This window comes from Muscardinus avellanarius (genome assembly GCF_963383645.1).
Source record: "Muscardinus avellanarius genome assembly, chromosome: 13".
Taxonomy (NCBI): Eukaryota; Metazoa; Chordata; class Mammalia; order Rodentia; family Gliridae; genus Muscardinus; species Muscardinus avellanarius.
The window spans coordinates 66,218,292-66,236,393 of NC_137799.1; the positions used below are offsets into that span (position 1 = coordinate 66,218,292).

Sequence of the window (18,102 nt, forward strand, 5' to 3'; positions counted from 1 at the left end):
AACTCAGTGAGACCAGGTTTCAAAATAAAGAATAAAAAATAGGGCAGGGGGTATAGCTCAGAGGTCGAATACCCCTGGGTTCCATTCCCAAACCCAACAACAACAAAAAAAAGGAAGATAATATGGCCACTAAAGAGTTAATAACTTTACATAGAGACAATAGGAAAGATGCCCTGAGAGCAACTCAGGAATCAGCAATACCCCACCCATCTTAGGCACAAGGGTGGCATGATTTGGGGGACTTAGTTGGAGGAACTGACTTTCAGAAGAGGTTTGGGGGGCACTCTGCTCACATAGGGCTACCTAAGAAATTGTTTCTCCAGTAATCATTTCACCAGGCACTCAGAAGCTGCTACGCTCATAGTGCAAAGGCACAGCCAGGCTACTGCTCAAGCTGGTGGCAGACCTCGGCCTCATTCATACAATGTAGGTTTTGTAGGAGTACAGAATGGTGAGGTTAAGGGTTTATGGAGGCATCTACTCAGATTTTAAAGAAAGGAGTAGAAAACCAGAGACTGTAGCAGGGCTGCAATTCCTGTGGGGAATCCCCAAGGGGCCAAGTTATGAAGGTGTGAGAGTAAAGGCAAAGTTGCAGTGGAAACCCTAGGAATTCAAGATGCAGGGAATTGAAAACTCTGTTAGGAAGGCCCTAAGCCACAGGTAGTGGCGCCAACACAACAGAGCAGCCAGCACTGCTGCGACTGAGGAGGCCTGAGGGATTGGACTGCTGAGGCCAGGGGAGATCGCATCTCACCACTTGTGTGCCCAGGAGGCCAGACATTCAGCTACAGGAATTAATGTTTACTGTTTGGGCTTCCAGCTCACTTTTGTAATATCTCTTTTTCTATGTCCTCATTCCTTCCTTTTGGGACGATTTACACCAGTGGTATATTGGGAAAATGAAAACTTCTTTTTTATTATTTTTTTGAAGGGTTGTTATGGTCAAATATTGAATGTCCCCTGAAGAGCTCAGGGTTTATATAATTAAGTCATGAAGACCATAATCTGATCAGTAGATAAATCCACTATGCTGGACTTATCTGTGTTGGTGGTAAACTGGGCGGGTAGGGTGTAGATGGAGAAGGTGAGTCCCTGGGGTTATGGCCTTGAGAATTGTGCTTGCATCTTAAATCCCCATGCTTGCTCTCTTGCTTCCCTGTTTCATGATGTTAAGATTAGAACTTTGGGCACTCTTTCCATTTCCTGACCTCATTCCCTAGGCAACAGACCCTGGCCTCACATGGATTGAGTCCAGAATCTCAAGACAACTCTGAGCAAATCAATTGTTCATCCTCTAAATTGTATAGTCAATCATTTTGAATTTTATCAGTGAGAATGTTCACAGAGACTGAAATGAATACAAGAGAAGTGGGGTCACTGCTATAGCTAAGTCTTACTATAAGTTTTGTTAGTCCTTTTAATGGTTTGGAGAGAAGTTAAAAGGGACAGAATGGTAAGAAAGGCAAATGGTAAAGACTTTCAAGAAGTTTGGGAAGAAGCCGGGCGTGGAAGTGCACATTTGTAATCCCAGCATTCGGGAGGCGGAGACCAGAGGATCTTGGTTCACAGACAGCCTCAGCTACTTAATAAAGCCTTTTGCAACTCAGTGAGACCCTGTTTCAAAAAAATAAAACACTGCCAGATGTGGTGGCGCACCCTTGTAATCCCGCGCTTGGGAGGAGGAGACAAGAGGATCAGGCAGGTTCGAAGTCAGCCGCGCTGGCTTAAGAGACCCTGTTTCCAAAAATTAAAAATAGGTCTGGGAGTGTAGCCTGGAGGTAGACGGGTTTCCAGGAACCCCAGTACCACAAAAATAAAATTAAAAAAATTTAAAAAAAAATACTAAATAATAGGGCTGAGAGTATAGCTTGGAGGTAGAATGCCCCTGGTTTCCATTCCCAATACAGGGAAGAAGGAAAAAAAAAAAAGATTTGGGAAGGCAAAAAAGACTCCATACGCAAATGGAGTAGAGGCCACATGTATTACATTGCAGCAAAGAACTTATCAGCATTTCATCCATGCCCTGAAACTTTGGGTAAGGTCAGATTTAAAGATTGATTAAGCTAGTGAGCTAGTGAAAAAAATCTTAAAATAGCAAACTATCAAAACTGCATGTTATGGATATCAATGTATACATTCAGCAAATTATACACCAAATGTTGGGAATGAAAAGCAAAGCAGAGAGACTTTGCAGATTTGCAGTTTGGCCAGAAAGGAATATGGAAATTGGGGACCAGAAAAATGGTCTGAAAGAAAGAAAGATGGCTGATAGGTGTGATGCTTTGGATAGAAGCAAAGAGAAGAATCCAGTAGGGATAGTTGAAGATTTGCATAAAAAAGAATGTTGTTGGGGCAGTTCAAGGTGGTCATTCTGATTAAAAGCACTCAGATTCCTTTCCTGTGACCTGGATGGAGATGAGGCTAGGAGTGCCCAGGATGGTCACAGGCCCAGCTGTGGCCTGAATAGAGGCGGGGCCCAAAGGTGTGACTGAGAGGGGCCCCCCAATAGCAATAACTAAAGAGGTGATTGATTTGGGCACTCATGTAGAATGCTTTGCTGGAAAAAAAGGGGCCGCAGAGGCTTTCATCCAGATTTCCAAGGAAGGCCTAAGAACCCAGGCAATATATAGCAAGGTTAGAATGCCTGCAAGCAGGCTCAAATGAGGCAGATTGTAAAGCTGTGAGGGTAAAGCCAAGGTTATAAGAAAACTGCCAAGATTTAGAAATGCCAGAGATGTGGGAAAACCACAAGAAAAGTCTACAAGTTGTGAGCCATGGGGCCAGGCTGGAGGAGCCAATATTCGACCTCTTGCAATCAACCAGGCCACAGGGGTGGGGCTGCCAAGGCTCCTGGAGACTGGATCTCATCACCATGTGCTCCAGATGCCAAAAATGGCACCATGCTTGCCATGTTGGATTTAAATGCTATTTTGGTCCTATTCCTTCTTTCTATGGTGCTATTCCTTCCTTTCGGAATGCAAATATTTACTCTGGGCCATTGCTTTTTATTTTTATTATCCTGTATAGGGGCTCAAAGCCAAGAATTTACCTTGAATCACAGAGAAACTGTGGGACTTCTGAGCTATGCTGAAACTGCTAAGATTTTGAGAATTGTTAGATATAGACTAAATACATTTGCATTCTGACCAGAGCATGAGGTCTTCAGGGGCCAGGGCCAAAATTTTATAGTCAGATATAGAAATTCCTCCTGAAGAGCTCAGAGTTGATAAGGTTAAATCATGAGGGTTGTAATCTCACAGTAGATAAATCCATTGTGTTGGACTTACCTGGCTGGCAAACTGGGCTGGTAGGGTACAGTTGGAAAATTTCCTTTCTTGTTTTTCTTGCTTCTGGTATCCTGGATGTGAAAGTGAAGCTTTGGGTGTTCTCTTTCTTTGCGTCCTGCTACAATTCCCTGAGCTTTAGACCCTGGCTTCATGTGGAATGAACCCATAATCTCCAAAAAACTATGAGCAAATAAATCTTTCTTTCTCAAAATTGTGTGGTCAGTCATTTTGAATTAGAGTGGTGAGAATGTAGAGAGAGACAAGGGCTCACAGTTTAGTTTGCCTAAAGTCTCAGAGAAAATTTGGGACATGGACTTTTGAGCAACGCTGGAACTATAAAGAATACAGGATCTCTTAAAAACAGGTTAAATGCATTCTGCATTGTGAAATGAACATGAGCTTTTGGGGCAGAGTGTTATGGTTTGGGTTTAGAACATCTCCTAAAAGGTCATGTGTTAAATATATGTTCCCCAATGCAGGAAGGTTTGGAGCTGGTGCATGACTAGAGGGCGTGGGTCACTGACAGCATGGTCTTGGGTACCTCACATGTCCCTAGTGGCCTTTTTTCTCCTCTCTCTTTTTCTGGCTGCCATATATGAGAGCAGTTGCTCCTGCCACATGCCCTGCCATGGTAATTTCTACCTTGAAGCTGGCCAACCATAAACTGAACCCTTAAAACTGGGAGCCAAACAAATCTTTCATATTCTTAAGTTGTGCCTGTCTGGTATTTTGGGCACAGTGATAGGAAGATTAATTACAATAAGGTTCCTCAAAAAACTAAAATTAAAAATACCATATGACCCAGTTATTTGACCACTCAGTATTTTATACAAAAGAACTAAAGTCAGCATAACTTAGCGATACAGGCATATCTCTATATCACTAGGTATACAACTAGGTATCACAGCACAGTTTACAATTGCCAAGTTATGGGATCATCCTTTCTTTATCCAGAAGACAGGATGAGTAACACATGGAACATATCTACAATAGAATTTAATTCAGTCATAAGAAGAATAAATTTATGTTATTTAAAGGAAAATGAATAGATCTGGAGAATATCATATTAAGTGAAATAAGCCAGGCTCAGAAAAATAAATATTGATTATTTTCTCTCATATGTGAAAACCAGAAAAGGGGGTGGCAGGGCATCTTAAAAATCAAGATTATTAAGAGGAAAGGGATTATGGAGAGTGTAAGAGGAGGTACTAGGAGTAAAATTGATCACATTATGTAACAAGCATGTATAGATGTACCATAATGAACTCACTATTCTGCACAATTACTATACATGAATAAAAATTTTAACAAAAGTCTCCAATTTCATATGTATCATCCATATGTATCAACTGAAATCAGGGCTGTATGTATGAACTGAACTCATCCATATGTATCAACTGAATCCGTCTAAAATCAGGGCTTTAAGATTTGGGTGATTCTCTCAATAAGAACTCAACATGGATAAGCAGTAAAAATGCTGTATGATACTAGGATTGTTTTACCTATACCACACCCCAAAATATTCTGAAGTCCTGATTTTCCCCAGTACAATGACGCATTGTGTCTCCAAAATCATCAGAATGGTTATGGCCTTTGAAGTTAACTTCCCAGACTTTATAGACATATTAAAATAAAAGCAGCACATCAAATGCTTAGGAAAATATTTTCATTAGTACGAATAATCTAGAGTCCAACCAATTTCATAACAATCTTTCCAAATAGTACTAAAGATTCTTGCTTTCCTTATTAGAGCATGCTAAGGTGTTGTGAAGCTCTCCATTCCCCCTTTAAGACTGAAGAATTCATTTTTCCAGGTTCTGAGAGTGCTGTTTGGTGACATACCTTAGCATCAGCCCTCTCTGGAAACAACCATAGTTGACATAGAAGGTTATACCCATTTTCAGGGACAGCCTACATCCATTATGGGTTGAAGAGGAAGCATAAGCCCCACCATCCAAGGGTCATCTCACTATTAAAGCTATCTCTAGGGCCACCTGAGGCCACTGTTGAGATCTCACTACATCTAACTTCTACTTCTACATAATTTTATTCCCTTCCCTTACCCCAGATGATGATCTCAAGATCATTTCCTAATAAGCTTTCTGCCTCAGGTGATACTGCTCTCCTTTACCTAGGAACTGACCTTGCTTTCTATGGGCTTGCTAATCCTAATGCTGATTAGAGAGCCAACTGCTTACAAAATATTCCTTAAATGGAGAGGCCTGGCCTCTAAAAGTAATTATTCCAGAATTGAAACAGAAATTTCATATAAAAAGTAACTATAACCTGGTGTGGTGGCACACCACACATCTGTAATCCTAGTGCTTGGGAGGCTGACATAGGAGGATAGCAGGTTTGTGGCCTGTGTCAGCAATGTACCAAAGCTCTCAGCAACTTAGTGAGACCCTGATTCAAAATAAAAAATAAAATAGGGTGGCATAGCTCAGAGGTAGAACACACCTGGGTTCAATACCCCCCCCATCCCCGCCAAAACAAAAGAGTAAATGTAGAGCTGGGAGTATACCTTTGTGGCAAAGACTTTAGAATATATATATATATATATATATATATATATATATATATATATATATATATTCTATATATATACACACACATATATATACATATATATATACACACACATATATACACATATATATTACATAATATATAATATATATAAGGAATATATATAATATATGTTAGGAATATATGTATATGGAGAGACAGACAGACAGACACATTGTACAATAGCAAAATATGGCTTTTATTCAGATCTAGCACCAGCCAAGCCAATATAAACTGCTGCAACTGGGTAGCTCAAAGAGAGAACTGTGGTCAGGACAAATGCCACACCACAGTATTTAGCCTTTGCTCTGTCCTCCATGAACTCTCCATTCCGATTACATTCTGTATCCTTGGCTGATTAAAATTAAAAACCTACTATGGAAACAGATGCACAAATTCAAAAACCTCTTGCAAGAATACTTAGCATCAAAACTCAGACTGAAACTACTGCAGCTGATGCCAGAAGTAGGACTGATACAGACCCCTACCAACTGGCAGGATTTTGAAAGAGATTTGGAAAGGAGAAGCACATGGAGGACAAGCTAGGAGTGGCTCACCAGAGGGAGAGGAGACTTTTGCTTGAGGCTATGGGGAGTAAGTGGGTGTCAGTGGGACTTTCCCTCTATATCCCTTAATCAGGTTGATGACTAATTAGCAAGCCTAGCAGAAAGTAGGATAGCTTAAGGCTCTCCCTAAAGGTACTACTTAAGAAGGTAATTTCCAAAGGGAAATAAGCCAAGGGCACCAGGATTGACTATAGATCTCTAGATGCCAAGTTCTACTCACAGAAAGCATGGTAGAGAATGGTTTCATATTCAGTGACTCAGCCATTCCTGGCAATATAGTATGAAGGGGTACTGACAAAGTTAAAAAAGAAAAAAGAAATGAATGTATTTTTTTAACAACATTATAAAATGTTCTATCATTTCTGGCTTTATCTGATAAGGTGAACAAGGGAAAGATTGGTTCCAAATGTAAATATACTAAAAGATCTCGGCCAAATATTTCTCCTCCATGAAGATCTAACCTTGCCTTTCTATAGCTGGTATTTTAAATGGACTAAGAGCTCAACAAGAGAATTCTATTGATAGATAAGTGAGAGATTTCTTCTTGAAAATGTATGCTAAATTCAGAAATATTGACCAGATTCAGGTCTGAATTGCTGTATCTATTTTATTAATCCTTCCTATGAATTCTTTAACTCTTGGCATGGCCAGAATTCACTCCTTGTCTTTCAATAATATCAGTATAAATTTAGTAGGCCATCTGGAAATTCACTGATATAGAATATATAGACCATATTCAAATACTAGATAATTATGCACAAGTCTGATAAGAATACAGTTGGTCATAACAAGCTTTATTGATCAGAATGTTTGTTAGAGTATCAACTCTGTGAGAAGAAAAATAACAACCCAAATAATTCACTCACTAGTGAAACACAAGCATACTCAGGATCTGAGAGACAAAGGACTGTAGAAACACTAGTCAGATCACTTCGGATGAATATTAGCCGAATTCTGGTTCTCTTAGAAGCAAAATAGATAGAGCTATGAATTAAGTTCTATACTGAGAGAAAATAAAAACAGAAAATAGGATGGGTTCAACCTACAGCTATGTTTGATATATAAATACTGTTGAAGTTAAGCTCATCAGCTTTCTAAAATCTAACTAAAAGTAAACAAAAATTCTCACTTGTTATTTTTAGCTGGCTGGTTGTGTCAAAGTTCTCTCTTATGCATTCCCCAACTAGATCTTATTTACAAGGGCCTCTAAGTTTCAAAGGGTCTCCAAGATCAATAAGAACTTCGTCTCATCCCTGGGACATGGCCACTGTGAAAGTCCATTGGCCCCATCTCCTTTCACCTGTAATAGTGCATCTAATAATTTCTGAAGAAGACTTTACAAATGAAGGACAAGTACCCTTAAAAAAGTTTTTGACATAAAGATAGATGAACACATGCTTAAATGTAGGTTAAGACAACAGGAGAGAGCTGTGTACCTTCTATTATAAACTTCTTTCTATCTTGAAGAATCTTCAAACTACCTAACGTTTCAAATACTAACCTTTCTAATTACAAAGTATGTTTACAGAAATAAATAGGAAACATTTTTATGCCATTATTGAGAAGATTTTTGCATCCAAAACTCAATGATAATGGAGATCCAACTGAAGCAACAGTACTGGGTTTCTAGTTCCTTTCCCTTAAATCATACAGGCACCTCCTCTATTCTGTAAAACAACGGGGTCAGGCTGCCAAGTTAGCCTGAAAGTTATTTTATAGCTTTCACTGCTATGATTCAGCAATTGCCCATAACTCTCAATTATCAAGGCATGTTTGAAAATAAAGATAAACCATAGTTTGTACTCTATGGAGCATATAACCTAGCATTCATTATTTACAAAAAGAGAAATATTTCAACAAATATAAACTTTTTATATTTATAAAAAAGAAGACTTAATGCATTAGGGGCAAACACAATGCTCTTAACCAAAGTGGCCAGATCTTATAAATCCTTCTGGTTAGTTCCAAAACATTTTGAAGGATGAATCCACACTTAGAGGCCAGCTAAAGAAGAATGGATAAGTAATAACCACTGAAAACACATTCCAGAAACCCAGTGTTCATAGTGCTTCACCCTAGAGAAGTCAAAAGCAATTTGCAAACTCTAAACATTTTTTCATTGTAAGAAAAAGCTGCCATATGTAATGAAAATTATATGATCTATGCCCCACCATTTACAAAATGTACCAAGCTTACAATCAATAAAGGATAGTACTTTCTCAATCACCTACAAGCCAAATATTTTCCTTTTCATTATTTATGAAGCATATTAGTAACCTAACATTGGCTGAATTGCACACCAAGGTTAAGAGGAATGAGGCCCTGATTCAACACACCTGGTTCTCTTTAATGGCAACATCAGTATAATCATCAGTAACCACAGAGCTTAAGAATATTAAAATGGGAATGTAGGAACCCAAGTAAAGTTTTAGATAGATACATATAGCATTATTCGAGTTTGGACTCAGAAATTCAACAAATATTAGCCTAGGGTCTGAAGAGGCATTTACATCCCAGCACCTGCTGCTCATGAACTGAATCCATTTGGGAACAGAACTGAAACTCTCTCAACTTGGGCTTCTTATCCTTGAAACAGGGAAAATAATATTCATGTGAACCAGTTTATATAAGATGGTAGAACCAGGTGCCATAGATGTAAAAGAAATAGTAGTAATGCAACTTTCATTTTTGAGTGTAAAACAACAGAGTTAGGATCCCATTTTTTTAATATGATTCCATTTTTTATAGGAAGCTGAGGCTCAGAGATAAGAATTTGCACAAGTCTGTACAGCTTTTACACAATCACTCTGGCTCTAGAGGGCATGACCTTGTTCATTCTCAAAGTGCATTCACATATATCATCTAACAAGGCACTCGAGGTGATACAATTGGCCGCCCTCTGTAAGTGGTAAAGTGCCACCGTAATGCAATGTGTTATTACTATGATTTTTTAAAACTGTAAGTACAGCTGTTAAAATGTGTTTTCTGCTGAATACATACACTGCTCCTAACAAGAACACATCAATGCAATATACTAAGGAAAAGGAATGATGAACAGCTTGTGACCTGAAGCAATGCAAATGTATATGACAGTTGGTGACATCATTTTGTAAAATTGAGCTTTCACAAGTGTCTGCACAGACTTCCACAAATGTCAAATAATTCTCAAAACACTAATGAAAATTGTTGAAATAATTACAAAAAAATTGGGAGATTTGTTGTATAAGGGTTGTGGCTCAAAAAGCCAAATTGAAGACTTGGCAGGTTGTGAATACGAGTCTGAGATATGACAAGCAGGTCAGGTTGCAAACAGCCTGTGGCCAAGGCTCCCAGGGATGACAAAGAGCAACAGTGGACAAAGCCCAAGATATAGGCAAGGCTTCAGCCTCCATTTACGGGGCCAAAAAACAATCACAATGAATGGGAATGCTACCAAGGCATATCAACTATCTCTACACTGCCATCATTTTTCTAAGTTTTTAAAACAGATGAAGGATTTCACCCACCAAGGTCAGGCACACTGAATTATATGTTACTTGGTTTTAAATACCTGCCCCAGAATTGTGTGGTCCTGAGTAAAGGGGAAATGTGATGATGATGTTCCTTATGCTTCTCCTGTATTTCTGTGTTCCTATGAGGCCGGCCTCACCCCTTCCAGGGTCTTCATGTTTTCTCCCCATTTATCTACTCTAAGGTAGCAAGGCCCCCAAAAGTTCTTGGCCATACTCCTTCTTAACACTACTGTTCTTATGTTTTCTCTAAGAAAAATGAAAAAATCCCCAAGGCAACAGTGTTTGGTTGCACTGGATAATCTCAGGGGATACTTTCCACATCAGTCCCCTCCAAAGAAGTGACCTCCCACACACTTTGGAAAGGCACCATGATTGGAACAACCATACTCAGTGGCCCTGGACACAGATCCAAAGCCAGAATGAATGTGCAGAGTTTTGCTCATTCATTCGCTCATTTGCCTCATTAAGTATTTATTGTGTCTGATGTACACTAGAAACTTGTGTGTCTTGGGAAAATACCTGTAAATAATAGTATGCAATCCTGCCCTCATGGTACTCACAGTCATGAAATGTCAACAGTAAGTAACACAGCGGATAAAGCAAGCTGAGCGTGGGAGGTGTGCAGGAGGGCATTCCGATGCAGTCTCAGCATCGAGGAAGGGATGGCAGGCCTTACCACATTGGGATTGACCTTATGTCGGAAGCATGTGATGTTCACCACGTAAGGCCAGTCGTCAGGTTCCATCAGCACCCCAGCGGCATGGGCACATGTGACGTGGAAGGAAGCTGGGCAGCGGCCATAGGAACACTGGATGCATGCTCCAGACACCTTCTTAACCCGGTGTCGGCAGAAGATGCATTTCTGGGGGGTAAAAGAACATCAATTCACACTTTGTAACTCAGCCATTTTTCACATTTCATAGAGTAATAGCTATTGAGGTGGGGCTGGGGGTGGCAGATGACATCAACAAGCCATGATCCTGGGGGCCTTTGTGGTGGAAGCATCTGTGGCAATGCAGTCTGCTCTCTGTAATGGAAACACACTGTACAGCAGAGGCCACCAGACATATGCTTAAATACTTCTTGTGGTTAGGAAAGTCAAATTCTTTTGCACATGTTCCTCCTGGCACAGAGCTCAGAAAAAGGCCCAAGGGTACTCCTGTAAATCACCCACGATGCTGCTTTATCTCCTTGTGGCAGGCCTTTCTGTTCAGCAAGAAACAGAATACAGGTTTGGAGGAGAGGCACAGATGCTCCTAAATTAAATGAGGTTTAAAACACACACATGTACGCACACACGCACACACACACACACGCACTCCCACATCATGCGGATGGGCTAAGTTTTACATTTATAAGAAAATGAAAAGTGTTAAATGGTCCAATGTAAAAACTAGGGGCTCAAATGTTTAATAATTTAAATCTGAACCCTTCATGAATGACACAAAAATATGCCTCCCAAAGTGAGAAAATTGAAAATCATCCCAAAGGGCGTAATTTTGTTGAACATTTATAGCTGACAACGCTTGAGGAAGAGAAAATGAAAATAAAAACAGCAATAATGATTACCACTATCTGAAAATTAAATTGCACACAATTAGCCCTAAACATTACCCATACATTTGTTGTGAGAGATAGGGAAGATCACACAGCTTCACTTAATTTAAGATTTGTGCACTAGTACTCAAGGATGAGGAAAAAATTCTGTAGAATAGCACAGGGTCAGGTCTCAAAAGTAGAAGAAACAGGATGATCAAAAAGCTGAACTATTCATTCCTACAGATTAAAAAGGTCTACAGTCTGATCGAATGTTGGTACATCTGCTCTCTCTTCTTTTATAGATGTGTTTTACTTCCTGGGACAAAAAAGCACTTAAAGTCAGTGCCCTTTGGAGACTTTACTATTTTATCACAGACCTTTAGGAATCAACATGCACTGAACTCCTCACTCCTCTTAGCCCTCACATCTGACCAGCAGCTTGGTTTGTAGAATCTGTTCCTTAATCTTCCTCTCATGTTTCCCTACCCACCTAAGCCCCTGCCTCCACGCGTATGTCCCACCCAGCAGGTTTCACCAGGCTTTATTTCATTCCATTTTGACTAATCCACAGTGCTGCCAGGGTGATCTCTTTACAACATTAATCTCAAGTCACTCCCTCTAGTTAATAAAATGGCTTCTCGTTATCTCTAAGTCATTCCAGAAGGGTGGGTGAAAGAATACCATGAGATGGAGAAGGAAAAGCTTATATAGGCCCTTTAATGCCCAAAAGAACAGTCTTATTTCTCACTAGTCCTTGCAAGGACCCTACACATTGGGCATTTATCTGATTACAATATATGTCCAGATCCAGTGATCAATTAAGCAACTTTAAGTGGGACTTGAGATGTAGCTTACTAATTTAAAAACCACACACATGCAAAGACACACAAAAAAAATGAAACACAAACTAAAATAAGACCTACATAATCTTCACAAAAGAATTACTGAATATATCTTATCTTGGTATCTGAATACACACTTGTAATTCTTGACATTTTAGTATCGGTTTGTCAATTCCAGTCTTTTGAAATGTAATGGTGGATAAAAGAGCAAAAATTCCCATTAAGAGCCCAAGGCATAATCAGAAAATCTCTTAAGAGGCTAATTATGCAACATAGAAGGTACTTATTTAAATTCGGGAGGTGATGCCGGGCCTGGTGGCGCACTGGCTTAAGAGACCCTGTTTCCACATAAAAATGTATAAAATAGGTCTGGGAGTGTAGCCCGTGGTAGTGTAGCCCGGAGGTAGAAGGGCTTCCAGGAACCCCAGTACCACAAAAATAATAATAATTAATAAATAAATAAATTCAGGAGGTGACAGATGTATGACAGTTAAAATTGTTTCCTATTTTCTTATTTAAATAGATATTTTAAGAGTAGGAAACACAGCTGTGACTAAGTAAAGTATTAGACTCTTATCAGCCCCTGCCACCACTAACTTTTTTTGGGGGGGTACTGGGGGTGGAACCCAGAGGCCTTCTACCTCTGGGCTATACTCCCAGACCTATTTTATATTTTTATTTGGAAACAAGGTCTCACTAAGTTGCTGAGAGCCTCACTAAGTAGCTGAGGCTGGCTTCAAACCTGTGTGATCCTCCTGTCTCAGCCTCTGAAACACAGGGATTACAAGCGTGCGCCACCATGCCCGGCCCACCACTAACTTCTTCATTAACTAGAGTCCTTCAACAAAGGTGGCAACAAAAGAGAATAAATACTTGTAGGCCAGGTGAGGACTCAATCCTTTACGCCTAAGAATAGACAGGTTTTCTTCCAAAATATCCAGACGTGGTCATTTAAGAATAGAATGTGAACCTAACTATAGGCTATTGGAACCCAATATTTTGGAAGATCTTTATTCACAGAAGTAAAATGTGTGACTTAAACATCACCCTGCTTCTTGCAGAGACAGGTAACTCCATGAAAACTAACAGGACAGCCATTTTGAGTATATCCTGTAGGACACGCTACATAATATTTCCAAACCCCAGGTACACTGTTTGCTTTTTTCCAATGAAACAGTGAGTGGAGCACTACGAAAACAGTGAGCTGAGACATCTGGAAACTCGATAGTAACACATGCCTGGGCTACAGAATCTAATTCAGCTGGTCAAGACAAATCTAAGACAAATAAAATACTTGCTAAGCATGTTACAAATGGAATAAGTCCTATGAAGGAAATAGGAACAAAAATACTATATGTAACTAGAATGACTGGTGCCATGGTTACTCTTGGGACAAGAGAAGGAAGTGGACTTTGAAGAAAGGTTAATGCTGATTGAATCAAAATGGTAGGCTCAGTCTCTTTTACCACTCGTCCAGCCTTAAATCCTAAGTATATAGGGAAAATAATAAAACCATAATAGCACTGACAACGAAGAAGAGAGCCATCAGATGGTTAATGGATACAGACTTGCAGATGGATAGGAGAAACAACTTTTAATGTTCTTTAGCACTGTAGGATGGCTATGGTTATAGCAAAAAACCTAGCAGAGAAGATTTCAAGTGCTCCTAACACAAAGAAATGACATATATCTAGAGTGACTAATACGTCAGTTACCCTGATCTAGTATATGTTGTATACATGGATAAAAATGTCATTCTACATCCCATAAAAATGTACAATTGTATATTATTATAGTTAGATATAGAATGGCCCCTTGAAGAAATTGATGTTTGGAACTGATGTCATTGAGTCAGGCAGGTTTATTTCCAAAAGTGGATGAATCTATCGTAATGTAACTGCCTGGGTGGTCCCCAGGAGGCTGGCAGGGTATGGCTGAAGGAGGTGTCCCCTGGAGAGCGGCCGTGGAGACTGTACAGGGTTCTTCCTCCCTCGGCGCTCACTCTCTTGCTTCTGGCCTCCATATGTGAGGAGTACAGCCCATGTACTCTCCCTCCGCCTCCAGTGGCTGTACCCTGATATCTGAGATGCCCAGCCTCAAACAGACTGAGCCCCAAACAATAAGAAAATAACTTCTTTCCTCTAAATTACATGGTCAATCTTTATAGACGCAAGAAAGCTGATGGATTACAGTAAATGGTACCAGAGAATTGGGATTGCTGCTATAGCTAAGTCTGACCATGTAGATTGTGACTCGTTAGAACTGGTTTGTGAGAGGAAACTGGAAGGGCCAAAATATGGCTAAAAAGGTAAAGAGTAGAGACTGTGCTCAGGAGATTATGGAGGGCAGAGACGACTCCATTTGGAAATGGAGTAGAGGACACATGTGTTACACTTTAGCAAAGAATTTAGGTGCATTTTGCCCATGTACTGAAACTTTGTGTGAGGCCAAATTTAAAGAAAATGGGGAAATTAAACTGGTGGAGGAAATCTCAAAACAGCAAAGTATACACACTGCATTAATGGATATTGATGTGTGTGTTCAGAAAACTGTACACTGAAATTTGAGAGCAGAAAGTAAAAGAGAGAGATTTTAAAGATTTGCAGTTTGGCTGGGCATGGTGACACACACCTGTATTCCCAGAACTTGGGAGGCTGAGGCAGGAGGATCATGGGTTCAAGGACAGCCTCAGCAAGTGGTAAGACTTTCATTAACCTAATGAGACTGTTTCAAAATAAAAAATAAAATTGGGCTTGGGGTATAGCTGAGAGGTAGAATGCTTCTCGGTTCATTATCTAGTACCACATATACCAGGTACACAAAAACAAAATAAACAAAAAAAGATTTGCAGTTTGGCTGGAAAGGCATGTGTAAAGCTGGCCCAGAAATATGATGTCATAGAGAAAAACAGGATGGCTGAAAGGAAGGAGAAATCAGTGACCACGAGAAGGCAGGGCCAGTGATGGCCATGATGGAGGAAGAAGATGGACTTGGGGCCAGTGACAGCATGGATGGAGCAGACCCAAAGGCTGTAATTAAAAAGGCCCCATTGGCAATGATTAAGGAGAGCAACACTACCTTTTCTGTCCCATCTTGGAGACCATATAATACTGCTTTGCCAGAAAAATGGGACCATGGAGGCTTCTCCCCTGCTTGCAAAGGAAGGCCCAGGAAGCCAGGAAATGTGTGGCAAGGTCAGAATCCCAAATGGGGCACTATGTGAAACTGAGGGCGAAGCCAGAGTTGCAAGAAAAATCCCTGAGATTCAGAAATACCAGAAGCATGGAACAACTCCGAGGAAAGGCTGCTAGCTGTGAGGCATGGAGCCAGGCTGGCATTAGTGGATATTGCCTACTGCAATCAGCCAGGCCACAGGGACAGGGCTGTCAAGGTCCCTTGGAGATCATTTCTCACTACCATATGCCCTGATGCCAGGAGTGGAACTGCAAGTTAAAATGCTTTCCCTGCTGGCTTTTATTACTGTTGTGGGCTCTATTCCTCCCATTGGAAATGCAAACATTTACATCTTGCCATTGTATATTGGATGCATGTAACTTGCCTTTTATTTGATTCACCTTGAGTCTCAGATGAGACTTTGGACATTGGGACTTTTCGGTGATATTGGAACTACTAAGATTTTGGGAACTCTTGGAGAGGACTAGATGCATTTTGCATTCTGAGATGGGTATGAGCTCTTCAGGGGTCAGGGCAGAATGTGACAGTTACATATAGACTGGCCCTTTAAGAGCTTAAAAATTGGTGTTTGGAGTTAAAGTAGTGGAGCCATGAGAATTGTAATCCCAGAAGTGGATAAATCCATTATAACGGATTAGCCTGAGTGGTACCCACTAGGCAGATAGGATGCGGCCCCTGGGCTTGCAGCCTTAGTGATGACATAAGGGTTCCTCCTCCCCTTCTCACACTCTCTTGCTTCAGGCCTCCATGACATGAGGAGCACAGCCCATGAGCTCTTCCTCTGCCTTCCACCTCTGTATCCTTTGATTCATCTGTCCCCAGTCTCAAACTGACTGAGCCCCAGGCTGTAAGAAAATAGCCCTTCTTTGCTCTAAAATACCTAGTCAATGTTTAGATTACAGCTGCAAGAATGCTAATGGATACACATTTCAATTAAAAATAAAAATGTAGCACTGGGCATGGTGGCGCATGCTTGTAATCCCCATGCTTGGGAGGCGGAGACAGGAGGATCACACTGGTTCAAAGCCAGCCTCGCTGGCGAGACCCTTTTTCCAAATAAAAATATAAAATAGGTCTGGGAGTATAGCCTGGAGGTAGAAGGGTTTCCAGGAACCCCAGTACCACGAAAAAAATGAATGAATTAATTAATTAATAATAAAAATATATTTAAAATATTGAGAAGAGTCAGCAGAGAAGCAGAAAATATGGAGAATCCTTCTACATGGTCAGCTCTATAACTGTCAAAAAAAAAAAACACCAACCAAGATGTCACACCAAGTGATGTATCACTTTGAATCTCACTATGATGTTTAATTACAATGTACCAATAAAAGTATAAAGAAAATTCAGGTTGCTGAATACAGAAATGCATACAAACTAAAACAAAATTTGCAAATGGGAGATGAAGTCTAGAGATTGTACAGTACATAAAAGAAAAGGGCAGGAATAAGGAAGGTGGGATACAAATGCTAAGCAGCAAAGAAGAGCTCTAGGTGTCCATTACCTCAATACATGGAGTCTCAGAGGAATAAAGAGAAAATAATACAAACTCTTCAGACCTAAAGGAAGGCCTAACATGTAGGATTAATAACATTTTAAATTATTTAAGCATATTCTAGGCACTTATTAGGATTCTAAATAAAAAGAGAAAACCCTAAAGACTTCCAGAAAAGAGAGTGAAACATCACATTGCTATCAGATATCTAATCTGCAACAGTACATGCTAAAAGACAATGATGTCTTCTACCCTCTGAAGAAAAATTAAATTTGGTCTGTATCTCATCTAATTATCATTTAAGAGTGAGGACAACAAAGACTTTCCTGTTTCCAAACCAAGGACTAGAAATGTGCCTGGAGAAGTAAAAAGCAATCAAATCACTAAATCTGTAGATAAATCTAAATGAACAATGACTTTATAAGTAATGATAGTAATGTCTTCTGGAATGTAAATAGATGAAATTGTCACATACAAGGAGGAAGTGAAAAGTAAGGTAAAATATCTTAATATTCTTGGGTTGTTTGGGAAAGAATAAAAGCACCAATTAACTAATAGTGTGAAAAACACAGAACAATGAAAAATAATGAATACAAACCAAAAAAAAGAAGGAAATAAAAAGACAGAGCAAAAGGAAATCACACTGTAAGTTGGTAGAATTAACCTCAATATATATTTTATGCTAAGTGTATATATACACACAAAAACTAGAAGCCAAGTGTCAGATTATAAATATTTTAGAGTGGTGGGCCAGTTATAGGTGCAATTACTGAACTTTGTCATTATAGTACATAAGCAATCACAGATAATACATAGGCATAGCCTGTTACAATAAAACTTTATTTACTACCATGAGCAAATGCCTTAGTTTGTTAACCCCTAGACTATGACACAGGCACATTCTCCAAATTAGTAACATGTGGAGTGATGAAACTAGTATTTAAGATCATTTTAGCAACAAAGGAAGCAAAGGAAAAGACTAATGGGGAAAGAAAATATTTGGAAGCCACAGGAATACTGAAGCAAAGAATGATGAGGACTTGAACGACAGAGAACTGGCTATTAGGAGGAAAGGAAAAATTGAGTATTTGTTACTCA

The 18,102-nt window shown here is 39.7% G+C and overlaps 1 protein-coding gene across 2 annotated transcripts in view; it reads right to left on the minus strand.

Annotated features, from left to right (window-relative positions):
• The window catches only part of KDM4C (lysine demethylase 4C), a gene marked incomplete at both ends in the record, with an annotated part of 355,445 nt that overhangs the window by 56,786 nt on the left and 280,557 nt on the right, over positions 1 to 18,102 (minus strand). For both annotated transcript variants that reach the window (XM_080708835.1, XM_080708836.1), the window contains one exon: positions 10,610 to 10,795. In XM_080708835.1, the coding sequence (XP_080564961.1) occupies positions 10,610 to 10,795 (186 nt within the window). The remainder of the gene's footprint in view (positions 1 to 10,609; positions 10,796 to 18,102) is intronic.